The sequence below is a fragment of the Rhinopithecus bieti genome, unplaced genomic scaffold, assembly GCF_001698545.2.
Source record: "Rhinopithecus bieti isolate Rb0 unplaced genomic scaffold, ASM169854v2 scaffold_32083, whole genome shotgun sequence".
Taxonomy (NCBI): Eukaryota; Metazoa; Chordata; class Mammalia; order Primates; family Cercopithecidae; genus Rhinopithecus; species Rhinopithecus bieti.
Window position 1 is genome coordinate 2,757,946 of NW_016814096.1, and position 16,325 is coordinate 2,774,270.

Consider the following 16,325-nt stretch of genomic DNA (forward strand, 5'->3'; position numbering starts at 1 on the left):
TTTAAATGAGGACTGTGGACTTAGGTGGTAGGTTTGGGGGTCATTAGCTGGCAGATAGTTTTAGAAGTCTTCACTGTGAATACCTGTGGGTAAGTAGATAAAGTGAGGAGAAGGCTGAGAGAGCCATGAAAGGTAAGCAGAGTAAGTTCATGAGCTGTTACATTTGAATTTGTACAGAACAAATGTTTTCTATGTGGTTATCATTAAAAGCCTCTAAGCACTGTAAGTCCATTTATATCTCTATTCCTAAAGGGAATTTAAGCAAAAATGTTTATATATTTCTAGAATTCTGAATTAGAGGAGCTTTGATACTTTGCAGCTGACAGTTACTGTGACGGTTTGACAGTATTTAGGTTTATGGTAATTCATCTAATCCCTTTCTGAAGTCTCTAGGATGCCTTTGGAATGAGTTGTTATTTATGTAAAATTCCATGATACTTTAGTAATAGGATAGGTTTTTTGCCGCATACCATTGACTAGATTTTGATCTTAAAGTCTTTTTCTATAAGCTCTTGTAAGAAAAAAATCAAGTGTTGTTTACATTTTCCAACACTGTTATATCCAGTGGCAAATGCAAAGACATAAACAAATACTTTAGTTATGATCAGCTCTGTAGGAAGTGGGAGGACCCTAGCTTTATCTTAAAATCATTATGTATACTGCAAAGAAATTGATTCAAATGCATTCACCATAAAAGTATGGACAGAGAACCTCATTTTATTCATCACACTAGGACCTAGGCCAGCATTGCTTCTTTGTCTTTTGTTATATCCTGTTTTGTTAAGTTAAAAAGCAGTTAAATTTGTTTTCACCTACACCCCGTTAGTAAAAAGAAATTTTTGAACACTCTCTCATATATGTATATATAACTGTTTATATAAAGTACCTACATGTATCACTGTTCTAGTATAATCAATATATTATAAAGCATACAGAGAATAAGGGCATTTGAAAAGAACGAGGAAGAAAATGAATCATCTTATAAACTTCCTGACTGCACACACCACAGAGAGACCATTTGTCTTTTTCGAGACATAGGAGTTAGTTCTTTTTTTTCTGATTATGCTTGTAATATGTCCTTCAGGTTCTTGTGTATGATATCTAAGCAGTTTAAAAAATTGATAACCAAAGCCCAGAAATAAACTTACATTCATGGTTAATAATATTTATCCAGGACCTCACGTAAGTTTTTCTAATCATGGGAACCTTATTGACTAAGCAAACAAAAGCCTGTAATTTTTGTATCATTGTTTGTCAGTACATTCCATAATTTACAAGTTTGAAGTTGTAATGGTCAATGTTAAAGTTATATTAGGAATACTAATTTTACTAAGCCATTTTTCTTTCAGATGACATTAAAGTATCAGTAAACGATTTTATCATCAAGGCAGCAGCTGTTACCCTTAAAGTAAGTAGCGGACTTCAAATGATTTTGTCTTTTAAAGTAGTTTCATGTCATGGAATTTTACAATGACAAATAGAACTCTTATTTTAAATCACAAAATTTATAATTGTCTTGCTCAAATATCCTATCATTTGATCTCTCTCATTTTTCTAATGAAGAAACTGTAAACCAAAAGGGCTCACAACGAAGTAGAGCAGAATAAAAGCCATTTATTCTAGGCATTAGAGATACAGCAGTAAACCAAAGCTTACATGATTTCTGCTCTCGCTGGGGCTTACATTCTACTTGGAGGAGACAAACACTATTATATGTCAGATGATGAAAGTGCTGAGGAGAAAAAGAAAGGATAAGGGGACAAAGTAACGAGGCATGCTCTTTCAAAAGGGAAGCGAGGGAAGCCCCTCTGACAAGGCGATAATGTAGATACGGCCTGAGAAAACAGAGGGAGTGAGCCACATAGGTATGTGGTGAAAGTGCGTTCCACACAGAGGGACCAGCAAACACCAAGGCTGTGAATAGAGGATTGCATTAACCCAAGATATGGTGCTGAGGGTGGAGTGTGCCTAGAATGGAGAGGGCGGGAGATAAGATTTAAATAACAGTGGGAGAGCATGAGGGGGAACCCAAGTACATGAGGCCTTGTTGGACATGGTGAGGACTAGGGATTTTATTATGGGTGAGAAGGAAGCCTTTGGAGGGTTTTGAACAAATAACTGATGTGATCGACTTACAGTTTAGAAAGGAAAAGGAGAGGCTGCCCTGGGTGCTGTGTAGAATATGGCCTGTGGAGAGGCAAGGGAGGAGATAATGAGCTCCCCTGGGAGGCTTTAGAAGATGACTGTGGCTTGGACAAATGTAGTAGCAAATGGAGCTAGGGTGAAGTGGAGATTTGGGTTATGTTTCAGAAGTAGAGCCAACAGGATTTGCTGATGGATTGGGTATGGGGTGTGAGAAAAAGGAACAAGCATTTTGGCCCAAGCAATGGGAGAAATGAGTTTTCCATGTACTAAGATTGGGAAAACTGGGAGGGGTATAGCTTTGGGGTGAGGAATCTAGAGTTTGGTTTTAGACATGTTAAATTTGAGGAGCCTAACAGATATTCCAGTGGAGGTGGCAGGAAGGCAGGTGAACATATGAGCCTGCAGTTCAGTGAAGGTGATGTAAACCTAGCTGCCTTTACAGAACCCAGGCTTCCTGCCTTCCTGCCTAGCACTATTTTTCATCATGCCTCCTTTCTGTAATGAGGCTATTTTCTGGGATCACTGCTTGTTAACAGACTGTATTTAAAGTACATTTATAATTAACTTGTTTTTATTTCTTGAAAAATACATTAATAAGGAGGGTTCCATGGTGTAATGGTTAGCACTCTGGATTCTGCAAAATACATTAATACAGAACTTAAAAATCATGCCTTTTCAGCATTATCTAATTATTCATATAACTTTTCTCTTTTGATGAAATATTTTGAATTATATTAATGATTTAATTATTAATTGACTATTGTGATTAATATCATTAACTGTGAATCATTTTTGCACTCCTTAAATAAATCTCTAATAGGCATAAGCTATTTGTTAATATTTCATTGGGTAATTTTTGTATCTAGAGTCCTAAGTAGTGATAATTTAAATTTTGTGCCAACATTATCAGACCTTTTTCCCCTAATCATTGGCTTCATTCAATGAATTTGGATTATTTCTTCTTTTCTTTCCTCTGTATTAATTTCAATATTATAAAATTTTTTATATTTTTTTTTTTTTTTTTTTTTTTTTTTTTTTTTTTTTTTTTTTTTTTTTTTTTTTTAATATTTTCTAGTTTCATAGATTCACCAGTAAAAAAATATCTGAACCTGCTTCTAATTTTGAGGAGGGGGGGAATCTTGGCAGCTTGCCCCTTGGTATTTTTTTTCGCCCGGCCATAAATTACTGATCTGTTTTAATTTTCAGCTTTTTAAAAAAAAATCAAATTTAAAAGCTAATAATTTTCGCCAGAAAATCATTCCATTTAAATTTAGATTCCCAAACTTATTAGGCCTAGAGTAATTTAAATTTGTTTCTTAAAATTATTTTAACATCCTCAATGCCTGGGGTTATTCTAAACTCTCACTTCTATTACATATTTATATTCTTAGTTTATATTGTTTTGTTACATATTTTTCCTTCATTTCCTTAAATTCATTTTGGTTAGAAAACTTGAATGTGTAATTCATTTTAATTTTTTAATAAGGCTTAAGATAATTTTTGTTTTGTTTTGTTTTGTTTTGTTTTGTTTTGTTTTTTTGTGAGCAGCAGCAAGATGTACTGTGAAGAGGGAAAGAACAAAGCTTCCACAGCATGGAAGGGGACCCGAGCGGGTTGCCCTAAGATAATAGATTTTTAATACAACTTTGACCATGTCCCATAAGTCTTCTTTACATTTTGTAATTAAATTTATTTGCCAGATATTCTTCATTCATGAGGGTTTTGTTTAGTTTCTCTTTTACTTTAGCGTTGTCTAAGAAGAATTGCAAATCTTCTGAGGGGTTGGGACTTTATTCTTTTAACATAGTGATATTGCTGAATGAATGAAGGAACTAAGCCTTGAAAGATGGAAAAATGGAAGAGCAATTGAAAAGCAATGTGAAGGTAGCCTTGAAATGGAAATGAGCGTAGCATGACAGTGGAAAATCCATCTCAGGGGAGTGGTCACAAGTAAAATGGGAATAGAGTGGAATCAAATTGTGTATTGCCATGCTTAAATGACACGCCAGGAGGCCTGGATCTTTTCTTTAAAAGCAAAGAATTTTGAGAACAGAAATTCATTTCCAGTTTCTGTTTTTCAGCATCATTTTCACCTGTAATACAGGGCAACATTATTAATAGACAGGGTTTCCAGACATTTTGTCATTTGATGAAATCTCTTTTAAATAGGGAAGTAAATTATTGAGGGCCTGCTGATATATATCCCAGAGCTGGGCTAGAAAGTAAGAAATAATATGATCTAATATCGTTACCCTTTTCCACTCTCCTCCTCACCTCAAGATCATGTTCGTTATCATATGAGGTAGGAAGTACAACAGACATTAAATAACTTCTAGCAATCAGGAAAGAAAGCCCTTTTTTCCCCACTAGGATATAAAGAGATCAAAGCATGTACCTCATCAGAATTTCTTCAAACTTCGTTCAAAAAGGTAGTATGTTTAATTATTCTTGGCAGACATAAAAGATAATTGACAGAACTCCAAACCATTTTTTCAAACCAAATTTTTATTTATTTCCTCTTATCTAGCTATGTTCACTTTGGAAAATGCACAATAATTTTATTTTTCTGTAGCTGCCTTGGTCTAAAGCCGCTTTTTTAGTAAGATTTTTTTTTTTTTTCTATTTCTAGCAAATGCCAGATGTTAATGTAAGCTGGGATGGAGAGGGCCCAAAGCAACTGCCGTTTATTGACATTTCAGTGGCTGTGGCAACAGATAAAGGCTTACTTACACCAATCATAAAAGATGCTGCCGCTAAGGGTATCCAGGAAATTGCTGACTCTGTAAAGGTATGTCTTAGGAAAGAGTGTGCTTTCAAAATGTTAGCATATACTTTTGGATAATTACTTTCTGATAAAGTCTTGACATAATCTAGTCAGACTGTGATTTTTTTGTATGTGGTGAGAGTTATTTCATCAAGTGATTGTCACATATCTATAGGTTTTTAAAGTTGTTATCCAAGTATATGACCCATTGTAAGAAAATTTAATATTCAAAAATTAAGAGATAACATGTAAATAAATTAGGGAACAATTTCATGCTAAAGACAAACTTTATTTTCCAAAGTCCAGAATTCAACCATAAAGATGCTATATAAGGTAGGTTTTAAAGTTGAAGTTAAGCTGAAACTATATTTCTGTGGAAGTGGTAATATACCTCAATATTAATAACATTTTATTCTTAAAGTGTATTTACTTCTTCTCTAAAACTGAGACCATTAAAACCACTTAGTGGCCATGCACAGTGGCTCACACCTGTAATGCCAGCACTTTGGGAGGCCGAGGTGGGTGGATCACAAGGTCAGGAGATTGAGACCGACCTGGCCAACGTGGTGTAACCCCATCTCTGCTAAAAATACGAAAATTAACTGGGTGTGGTGGCACGTGCCTGAAATCCCAGCTACTTGGGAGGCTGAGGTACAAGAATCACTTGAACCCAGGAGGCAGAGGTTGCAGTGAGCCGAGATTGCGCCACTGTATTCCAGCCTGGCAACAGAATGAGACTCCATCTCAAAAAAAAAAAAAAAAAAAAAAAAAAGGGACTTAGTGTTCCAGAGGCAAAGTTACTTTATTTTTTTAGGATTTCTTGAAAAGCAATTTTTGTAACTCCAATGTGTAGGAATCTTATTTCACCAAAAAATAGCACATCAAATAGGCAAGAACACAGGCAGTAGGGCAGCTTTGATAGCCTCAGTAATTTCCAAGGGTATTTTTGACAGAAGTATCACAAGTCTTAAAGTGATTGCATCGAAAATTTCTGATTCATTTGGGCAAGTGATTCTCTTTCCATTTGCCAAGGACCTGTTGTATGTATCGTGGTAGAACAATTTAGAAGGTAAGATTTCTTTGGAGAGCTGACAGTACATAAATGTGTAGACCTTCTTGCTCAAAAGAAATAAGTACAAGTTAATCTGATTTTAAAAGCATACCCATAAGTACTGAGTTTACTTGGAATTTTAGAGGTAGATATAATTAAAGTGAACCTACTAGAATCAATATTTTTAGGTCTTTCTTCACTCCTCTTTGGAAAGATTTGCAGAAAGTGTTTGTATAGATAAAAATGGAATTGTTAATTGAAAAATGAGGCTGCACATGGTGGCTTATGCCTGTAATCCCAGCACTTTGGGAGGCTGAGGCAAGCAGATCACTTGCAGGAATTCAAGACCAACCTGGCCAACATGGTGAAACCCCATCTCTACTAAAAATATAAAAATTAGCTGGGCATGGTGGCACACACCTATTATCTCAACTACTCGGATGGCTGAAGCATGAGAATTGCTTGAACCCGGGAGGCAAAGGTTGCAGCGAAGCTGAGATCGTGCCATTGCACTCCAGCCTGGATGACAGAGCAAGATGCTGTATCTCAAAAAAAAAAGAAAAAGAAAGAAAAAAGAAGGATAGCATTAATTTGGTCAATTCAAAAGTCAAAGTAATAGAGATTGGTTTGCTGAGATATAGTATGTTCCTTATATTTATCAAGGGTTTTCAGCAACAATGAGAATACTTGTGTCTGTGTTTTGTAAAGGTTAAATGAGATTAAGTGTTGAAACAACCTGTAAAATAAAAAGTACTATTATAATGTTATGGAACTTTACTGTGCAGCTAGAATTTCCTTATCTTTATATATATTAAATTTAAAAAATTAACCATTATAGGAAGATTTCCTTGATTCTGAGCAATTTACCAATTTTACTACTATAATACATAACTCTTAAGTAGTTATGTTAGCTTTCTCTATTCCTTGCATCCTGAAGACTCTAAGTTTAAGAGGTAAGGAGGCAGTCTCACCACCCTCTCAGTTGGGGCTCACAGCAGTGGGAAGGGCAGTCATAACCCTTTGGAGTGTAATGGTCTCTGGCGGGCCTTAGGCATTTCCTGTAACTACCAGCAGGGACTCAGGGTTTGCTGAGCTCTGGCTGCCCCTGTTTGCTTCTCATTCTACCTGCGTCTCTTTCCCACTCTGCTCTTTTCACTCTTGTTCTTAGTGATGCCAGGCACTGGGCTAAGCGCTTCATTTAATCCTATTAACCCAGTCCAATTGGAACCTTAATTTCTCCATGAAATTGAGGAGATGGAGTTTTGGCAACTTTGATAAATTTGCCCAAGGCAGTACAGCTAGAAAGCAGTGGCAGTGAGGACTAGTTAACCCAGGCAGTTTGATTCTAGAGCCACTACTTAATGATCTGTTATACCACCTCTCTCCTTGCTTTTACTGTTTACCTTTCTTTTTTCTTATCTAATCATTCACTTCTTTACCTCTCCTTTGTCTTTTTCTCCCTCAGAGTTACCAAAAAGGAGGGTTTGATTTGGTCCCCCAGTAGTACTTTCTTGTATGAAGTACTCTAGCTGGGCAGGTCTCTCATGCCAGGCCAATGTGTCACGTGGTACAGAGCATAACAGCCAGATGCATGTAATCACTTTGGTTGTACTCAGAAAAAATAAGGGGACATTGAGACCTCTCATGAGAAACAGGTGCCTTGCATGGCCTATTTAGCATATTAGTTCTCTAGTTTACATGAGAGAGAGAGAAAGAGAAAGAAAGTGTGTGTGTGTGTGTGTGTGTGTGTGTGTGTGTGTGTGTGTGTAAGAGAGAGAGAGATCTGAGCTCCTGCAAAATTAGTTTTTTGTTGAAATGGCTTATCTTGTAAGCATTATTATTTTAAAAACTTAAATCTTGGATTGTTTAAATGGTGGCTTAAAAACTAAGTATTTTAGATAGGCTCTATAGAGATATGTTCATTTAGCTGCTGTGTACGAATAGGCGTTAAAAATATGTATGCACCAAGTAGAAACCCTGAGTGTATGTGTGTGTTTGTGTGTGTGTGTGTGTTCTTTACATCCAATGTAGATTTTGACTCAATTCCAAGTTAAGCAAGATTATATGGAATTCAACTTTACTGTGCAAAAAAAACAGCATCTGTCTGAGTGTCCAAGTATAGTAGTGAGTCATCTTTGGTAATAAATGCATTTTCTGTCCTGTGCTTTAGTGTTGTTATATTTTACCCTATCCTCCAAAAAGGGTAGATAGTAAATGTTCCATTTATGGAATAGTGCCATTTTATACAGTTTGAGTCTTGTCAATATTTCTGCATCAAGCTTTGTACCATGGCTTATTAAAAAGTTTTATGTATTAAAAGTTTATGTTTTAAAAGTTTATGAATGTTTATGTATTTAAACAGATAAAACTTAGAATGATTTTAATTCCAGGGTAAAATCTGCTCTGACCAGAGAGAAATATATGAGTAATTCATATATGAATGTAGTATTTGTAATTCTCTTGTTTAAAGACATGCAAGTTCTAGAAGTATTTGTACAGTTTAACAGTTTTAACAACTCTAACAATAATAGCACCTGGCATACTTTGTACCAGGTTTTGCTGTAAGCCTTTTATATATATTAATCCTCTTTAAAACTACCCTATCAAGTATAAGATAATAATTTGATATGGTTGATGAAGCAACTGATAGGAAAAAAAGAGAGGTTAAATAATTTGCCCCAAATCTTATTAAGTGATGTAGCCAGCATCTGAACCCAATCAGACTGTAGACTAGAGCCTGCTCCCAACCACTCAGCTTTGCTGCTTCTCTCACACTAGTTACATAACTGCTGTATGACTATAGTGGTTAGGTTATCAGCCTTCTAGAATCAGTAATGTTTTCTCTAAAAAAAAAAAAAATACTTGAGAAGCAGCTCCTGAACTTTCAGAAATGAACAAGAAGAATAGCTAAGGACTCAACAGTTATACCAAATGCACCATAATTAGTTGATTCACCAGGTAGAGGAAAGGAGTACAATCATTGGTTTTCTGTGTCTGTAAGACCAATCTTTTGGTTTGGAATTTGAGATATTGCAGTTCTGTCTTATCCAAGGTTTCACTTTGCATGGTTTCAGTTACCTGTGGTCAACCACAGTTGAAAATAGGTGAGTACTGTACAAGGTATTTTGAGAGAAACCACATTCACGTGATTTTTACATTGTTATAATTGTTCTGTTTTATTATTAGTTATTGTTAATCTCTTACTGTGCTTAATTTTTAAATTAAACTTCATCATAAGTATGTATGTGTAGGAAAAAAAGTACAGTCATGCATCACAGCAGGGATACATTCTGAGAAATGCATGGTTAGGCGATTTTGCCATTGTGTGAACACCGTAGAGTATACTTACACAAACCTAGATGGGATAGCCTACTACACGCCTAGGCTTTGTATGGTACAGACCTGCAATACAACCGATTACTGTACTGAATAGTATAAGGAAATAGTGCTACAATGGTACGTATTTGTGTGATAGGAATTTTTCAACTCCATTGTAATCTTAATGGGACCACTGTCATATATGTCTGTCATTGACTTAAGTGTCCTTAGACGGCACATGACTGTAGGTGTAGAGTTCAGTATTATCTGCCATTTCAGGCACCTACTGTGGGTCTTTGAAATATCCCCCACAGATAAGGGGGAACTACTGTATGCAACTGGGAGGAAAAAAGAGTTAAGAAAGAAGAGACCTGAGTCACACGGGAGAGTACTCTGCCAAAGAAGCAGTGAAGATTCCCTGAGGAATGTGAGGTTGTGGTCTTAGCAAGTAGGCAGTGGATAAGGGAACCTGCAGCAAAGAGACCAAGGCTCTCTACCTGGTGAGGCAGGAACAGACTTTTTGAGAAGACTGTGGGATCATAGACAGGTTGAGCTCTGGATTCTCACTAAGAGACATACTATCCAGTATACACATCCCTCTGATCGTCACTTGGCTGGCTGTTTTTCATCATTGGTTTCTCAGTTCAGTTGCTAATGTCTTAGGCCTTCTGCAGCTTCCATAGCTGAAATAGTTTCCTCACACTCTTTATCTCATTACCCTGTTTTATTGTCTTCATATGGTTTATTAGTCTTTGAAATTATCTTGTTTATTTATTTGTTCACCCTTCTGTGTTCTCTACTGTCTGATGTGCACTGTCCATTGCCATTTATCTAATTCTAGAAGAGTGCTTGGGATACAGTAGTTGCTTGGTGAATTTATTTTAAAACAAATTTCAGGAAAACCTGTTTCATTGAAATTAATTTTTCAAGAGTTTGTGGCTCTCTGCAGATTCATCCATGAACCCCAGGTGAAGAACACCTGTACTATGCATTTACTTCTTGACCCTCAGTAATCCCAAGGATGCCAGTGGGGGGGCTGTAGGCATACTGCAGCCAAGTTCAAGTTGGTATTCCTTGAATAAAGTAATGTAGTAACACACCTTGGATCCCGTGTTATTCTTAATTCTTCATTACTTATAACAGTATTAAAAGGCAGAGGCAAAGTTTACCTTATAAGTACCCAGTAAATTTTTTTGAATGAATTAGCAAGGCATTTGATGTATTATAGAAATATTTAGTGGTCGTTTTTTATTCTTTCAGCTGGATGCTTCAGGTAACATGTACTTTGATTTTGAGTCCACATTGCCAGGGGATCCCAGTGATAATTACAAATTTATAAAACCAACAATCCCTCTCAGACTCCATACCTATTTCAGACTCTTACTCGAGTTCACTGACAGGGATTTCCTATTGATATATTTAGGATCTACAGAGTTTTTGTTTTTAGTATGTGTGCTTGCAATCTAGTTATTAGAATGAATTTTTTTCATTTGTTGCAGTGTGGTAATTCATCAGGATAATGCTGAGATCATCTGCCTTTAGAAAATGCCTTTCAAAGTTCATATATGTGTCTTTTCAAATCATGTGAACAGTTACATTGCTTAAGGGAGGAAAAATGCATTCGTAGATTATTCTCTCTCCTGTTATTCCAATAACTATATAAGTCAGAATTCATCTCATTTTTTGCAAACAGCATACACCTGTAATTTTTTCCATCGGCAGTACGTTGCAGTAATGTGTTTTTAGATTTTGATATTTTAAAGACTTTTAATTTTAAAAAATTAAATCATCTATGAGTTAAAGTTACCAACTGTGATTGTAATAGTGCCTATGTTGCCTATGCAATACAAAATATTAAGTAAACTCCACATTTATTTTATCTACCCAAATGACAGTGACCTAATTTTTCTGTATCCTTCCTCTTAAATTAATTCATTATTAAGTTTTTATATATGATGACTCAACCTCTGTTCCCTTGCTTTTAAGCACTGAAAATTAAAAATTAACAGAAATGTGGTTAATTCCAAATACAAGTGAGAGGAAAATTTAACTAATGTGTCATCTGTCTTGTCTTCTCTAAGGTTTTTAGAAATCAGTATGGTCAAGAGTGATAAGAATCAAGTACATCCTTATATTCCTTGTGGCAGTATAAATTGGACTAGCGTATTCAGAAAGTGATTTTGCTGTAGAATCAGGAACCAAAAGAAGTCTATTCTCTAGGGCACTATAATTCCACTTCTGAAAATTTACCTGAAATAATTCAGAAGAAACCGTGAACCAAATTATAACACTGGGAAATAACCAAGTAAATTAGGCAGATGCATTCTTTAGGAACAAACATTAAAAAAATCATTTCTGAAGGCTGACAACACAGAAGATACATATAATACTGAACAATTGAATATAAAATTTATTTTTTATAATCATTGTGGGATTGAGATTGTGGATAAAGATGAAGCAAACTCTGAAAAATAAAAACGGAATGTTGGTTGTGGGATTGTGGATATGCTACTTTGGTTGCCATTGGATAATTTATTTAAAACACACTAGACTGGCCAGGCATGGTGGCTAATACCTGTAATCCCAGCACTTTGGGAGGCCGAGGCAGGTGGATCCCTTGAGGTCAGGAGTTGGAGACCAGCCTGACCAACATGGTGAAACCCCATCTCTCCTAAAAATACAAAAAAATCAGCCAGGCGTGGTAGTGGGTGCCTGAAATCCCAGCTACTCAGGAGGCTGAGGCAAGAGAATTGCTTGAACCTGGGAGATGGAAATTGCAATAGGCCATAATCATGCCACTGCACTCCAGCCAGGGCGGCGGAGTGAGACTCCTTCTCAAAAAAAAAAAACAAACAAAAAACAAAACAACAACAACAACAAAAACACTAGGTTGATGAGAATGTATTCTTGTATTTTTTTTCTTACAATAAAGTTTTATAGGCAAAATAGAAAATTTCATTGTGCATATAGGAAGCTCTAAAGCATTCTGCATAGTAATTGATGGTACACAGGGTAATTCCCATATTTGAAAAATTATTAAAGGAAGTAATTTTTCTAGAGTTTTGATTAACAGCTTTAGTTTCTTGAATTATCTGTGCTCTTGTTTGTTCTTATAATTAGAGAAAATTATTTTTATATAGGTAACATAAAATCAAATCCAGGCATATCAGAGATGAGAGTGTATGACTTACAAATATTTCAAATGACAAGATCAACTGTGTAACAGTTTGTTGGTTGTCCTATTCTGTTTGTATTTTTCTCAGGCTCTATCAAAGAAAGCAAGAGATGGAAAATTATTGCCTGAAGAATACCAAGGAGGATCTTTTAGGTAAAATTTAAACTCTTAATTATCCATAGCATCAAACAGTTAGATATAAGACTTATAAATACCCTGTCAGCCTTTCATTTATCTGAAATGTTTTTTAAAATTTAAGCTACAAATATTTAGACGATAGAATATCTGGAAATATTCTTCAGACTAGTCAGGCTTTCATATTAAAGCTAGTAGGAACCTATTAGTGTTGAACTAAACATTCATTGGACATTGACTAACATGGAATGATAAATATTATGTATTCTTTAGTATCTGACCCCGCAGTATTAATATCTGTGATATTATATTGCTATGTGAAGCAACCACTTGTTTGTTATTATTGCAGTATATAATATATTGTATAAATATACCAGAATTCCTTTTACTGTTGATGGGCATTTGTGTTGCTTCCAGTTCGGTGCTATTACAAATTATGGTGCTATGAACATGCTTATTGGTGTCTTATGGTGAATATATGTACATTTTTTGTTGTATAGACCTAAAAGTAGAATTCCTAAGTTAGAAGTTTTAGCAGATACTGCCAAACAGTTTTCCAAATGGTTATACAAATTTACACCTCCACCAACAGTCCTGAGAATTCCCGTTGCCTCACATTCTTGCCAGTGTTTAATAATGTTAGTTTTAAATTTTAACAATTATTGGGGTATGTAATGGTACTCTTTGTAGGGAAATGCAAATTAGTGATGTTGACTACTTTTCACTCATCAGCCATTTGGGTATCTGGTAATTCATGAGATAAAGTGCCCATTGCAGTCTGGTGTTCATTTAAAAAATGATGTATAGTTCTTATTTCTGGATACACAGACCTTTGTAGGATATATATTGTTTCAAATAGCTTTCACACTCTGTGACTTGCCTTTGCGACTCTCTCAGTGATTTTTTTTAATGAAAGGAAGTTCTGAATTTTAATGAATTCCTGTTTATCAGTATTTTTCTTTATAGTTGATACTGTTCGTTTTCTGTTAGGATTTTTTGCCTATCCCAGAGTTATGAAGTTACTCTTCTGTGTTATCTTCTAAAAGCATTTATGTTACTTTTCACATGTAGATCACAATTCATCTGAAATTGGATTTTGTAAATAATGTGAAGTTTAAAGTTCTCTTTTTTCCCCACATGGATAGTAAATTTACACAGCATCATGTATTGAATACTGATTTCTCCTTTTTCATAGCATTGAAAAGGTGATTATATATGTGTTGGTCTGGTTCTGTGCTATTCTTTTCCACTGGCCTGTTTGTTGATCCTTTGTTTACTACCACCAAGCTACAACTCTTCATAGCTGGTAATGAAGGCTTCCAGTTTTATTCGCCCTCAAAATTGTCTTCTGGCTTTTCGTATTTCCAAATAAATTGTAAAATTGATTTGCCATTTTTCACACACACACACACACACACACACACACACACACACACACCCCTATCTTGCTGGAATCTTGATTGGGATTGCATTAAGTCTTTTGATGGTTTGGGAATTGACATTCTGACAATATTGAGTCTTCTAACCAGTGAATATGGTAGAAACCATTGTGTATTCAGTTCTTTGATTTCTTTCAGTTATGTTTTATAATTTTCTGTGTAGAGGTCTTGTATATGTTTCATTTGATTTATTCTTTGGTATTTGTTTTTTGATACCGTTATAAATGATATTGTTTTAATTTTTTATTTTCTAATTATAGCAACTTATATAGAGTCATGCGTCACTTTATGATGGGGATATGAGAAATGCATTGTTAGGAGTTTCATCATGCAAACATCATAGAGTGTACTTATGCAAACCTAAATGGTACAGTGTGTAGACACTTTAGCTGTATGATATAGCCATTTGCTCCTAGACTACAAACCTGTACAGCATGTTACTCTACTGAATACCGTAAGCAGTTGTGACACAATGATGAGTATTTGGGTATCTAAACATTTTAAAAATGTACAGTAAAAATGTAAAAAGTAAAACATGGTACACCTGTTTAGGGCACTTACCATGAATGGAGCTTGCAAGACTAGAAGTTGCTCTGGATGAATCAGTGAATGAGTGAAGGCTTAGAACATCACTATACACTACTGTAGACTTTATAAATACTGTACGCTTAGGCTGCACTAAATTTATTTTTAAAATAAAGTAATTGCTATATGATGTTATGACAGCTATGATGCCACTAGGCAATAGGAATTCCTCAGCTCCATTATACTCTTGTAAGACCACCATTGGATATGTGATCTTTCATTATGTGGGACATGACTCTAGATATAAAATGGATTTTTATATTGACCTTTTATCTGATGACTTAACTAAATTGTTAATTTTACTAGTTATCTGTAGAGTCTTATTTTCCTATGTACACAATTAATTTATTTGTGAATACTAAATTTTTCCTTTTTTCATTACTTAATATATTTTTTTCTTGCCTTACTACACTGCCTAGTAAAATATATATAAAATATGTGCTTCGGGGAAAGGGAACTTTGATTAAGGACGTGCCTCCCTCAGAGCTTTTTCTTTCCCCCCTAGTATTTCCAACTTGGGGATGTTTGGCATCGACGAATTTACTGCAGTGATTAACCCTCCTCAGGCCTGCATTTTGGCGGTTGGGAGGTTCCGACCTGTGCTGAAGCTCACTGAGGATGAAGAGGGAAATGCCAAACTGCAGCAGCGCCAGCTCATAACAGTCACAATGTCAAGTGACAGTCGAGTGGTTGATGACGAACTGGCAACCAGGTTTCTTAAAAGTTTTAAAGCAAACCTAGAAAATCCTATCCGACTTGCCTAGTCCTCAAAGATAAGAAGTTGCTGTTCAGCTTAGTTGATTCAGTAGTTGTTACCAAGAAACATATGTTATAGGAAAACAACTTGGTATTTAAGTATGAAATGGATGAAATGTTTATTTATTTAAGATGAAAGCATTTGGCCCAGGGTGTCTTCATCTTCAATTTGGGTTTATTGTTATAGAAATAAATGATGATAAACTCTAACTATTAAAGGAAAGAGAATATTTGGTTACTCAGATCCATTTTTAACCTCTGGTGCTGTATAAAGGGAATATTAAACTAGATGTAAATCAAAGTATACGTTTGGCTCATTTGAGCATTTTAGAATATTTGAGAATGTATAATACATGTAAAATAAAAAAACTATTAGAACTCTACCATAATTGTGTTGAAGGTAGAAGTGATCTTCAAAGAGATGGCCATTAACTTAGCAGTGGGACCTCACTTTTACAAGCACTGCTCTAGATATACTTGAAGAATTTAATATGTACAGAAGTTTATTCTGGATAATAAATAAATAGGATCGCACTGTATTAGGGGTTATGGCAACATTATTGAATTTTTCATGTACATAAAGCCTTATGTTTAGGGTGGTTTCTATCTGTCTTGTTTTTCACTTGTATAACACTGTGAACTTCTAAAGAGAGAGAATAAAAGAAGCAGGAATGAAAAGAATGACATTTCAGAAAAATGGTTCAATGAAAATCTATAGCTAAAATATGTAAACCTTTCTAGGTAAACTGCTTGCCTTCATCTTGAGTCAGAATATATTTAAATAAATTGTGTTATCTCTTGCCAAACATTTTGTTAGTGTTTATTTAAAAGAAAATGTTGTTTCTTAATGCATTTAAATCAGTTTTGTATTGTGCAGTAAAATGTGAGAAAATATGAACATTTCGATTATATTTTAAATGTTAAAACACAAAAGTCAGTAAACCTTGAAGTTGATTA

At 35.0% G+C, this 16,325-nt stretch overlaps 1 protein-coding gene across 3 annotated transcripts in view; it reads left to right on the top strand.

Moving 5' to 3' along the window:
• Positions 1–16,325, top strand: part of PDHX (pyruvate dehydrogenase complex component X) — a 101,035-nt gene that overhangs the window by 59,487 nt on the left and 25,223 nt on the right. For 2 of the 3 annotated variants that reach the window (XM_017849715.1, XM_017849713.1), the window contains exons 8-11: positions 1,350–1,408; positions 4,775–4,933; positions 12,542–12,606; positions 15,118–16,174. In XM_017849715.1, coding sequence (XP_017705204.1) covers positions 1,350–1,408; positions 4,775–4,933; positions 12,542–12,606; positions 15,118–15,376 — 542 coding nt within the window. In that variant the 3' untranslated portion in view covers positions 15,377–16,174. Of the gene's footprint in view, positions 1–1,349; positions 1,409–4,774; positions 4,934–12,541; positions 12,607–15,117; positions 16,175–16,325 lie in introns of those variants that run through there. The other variant, XM_017849714.1, reaches the window with a different exon arrangement.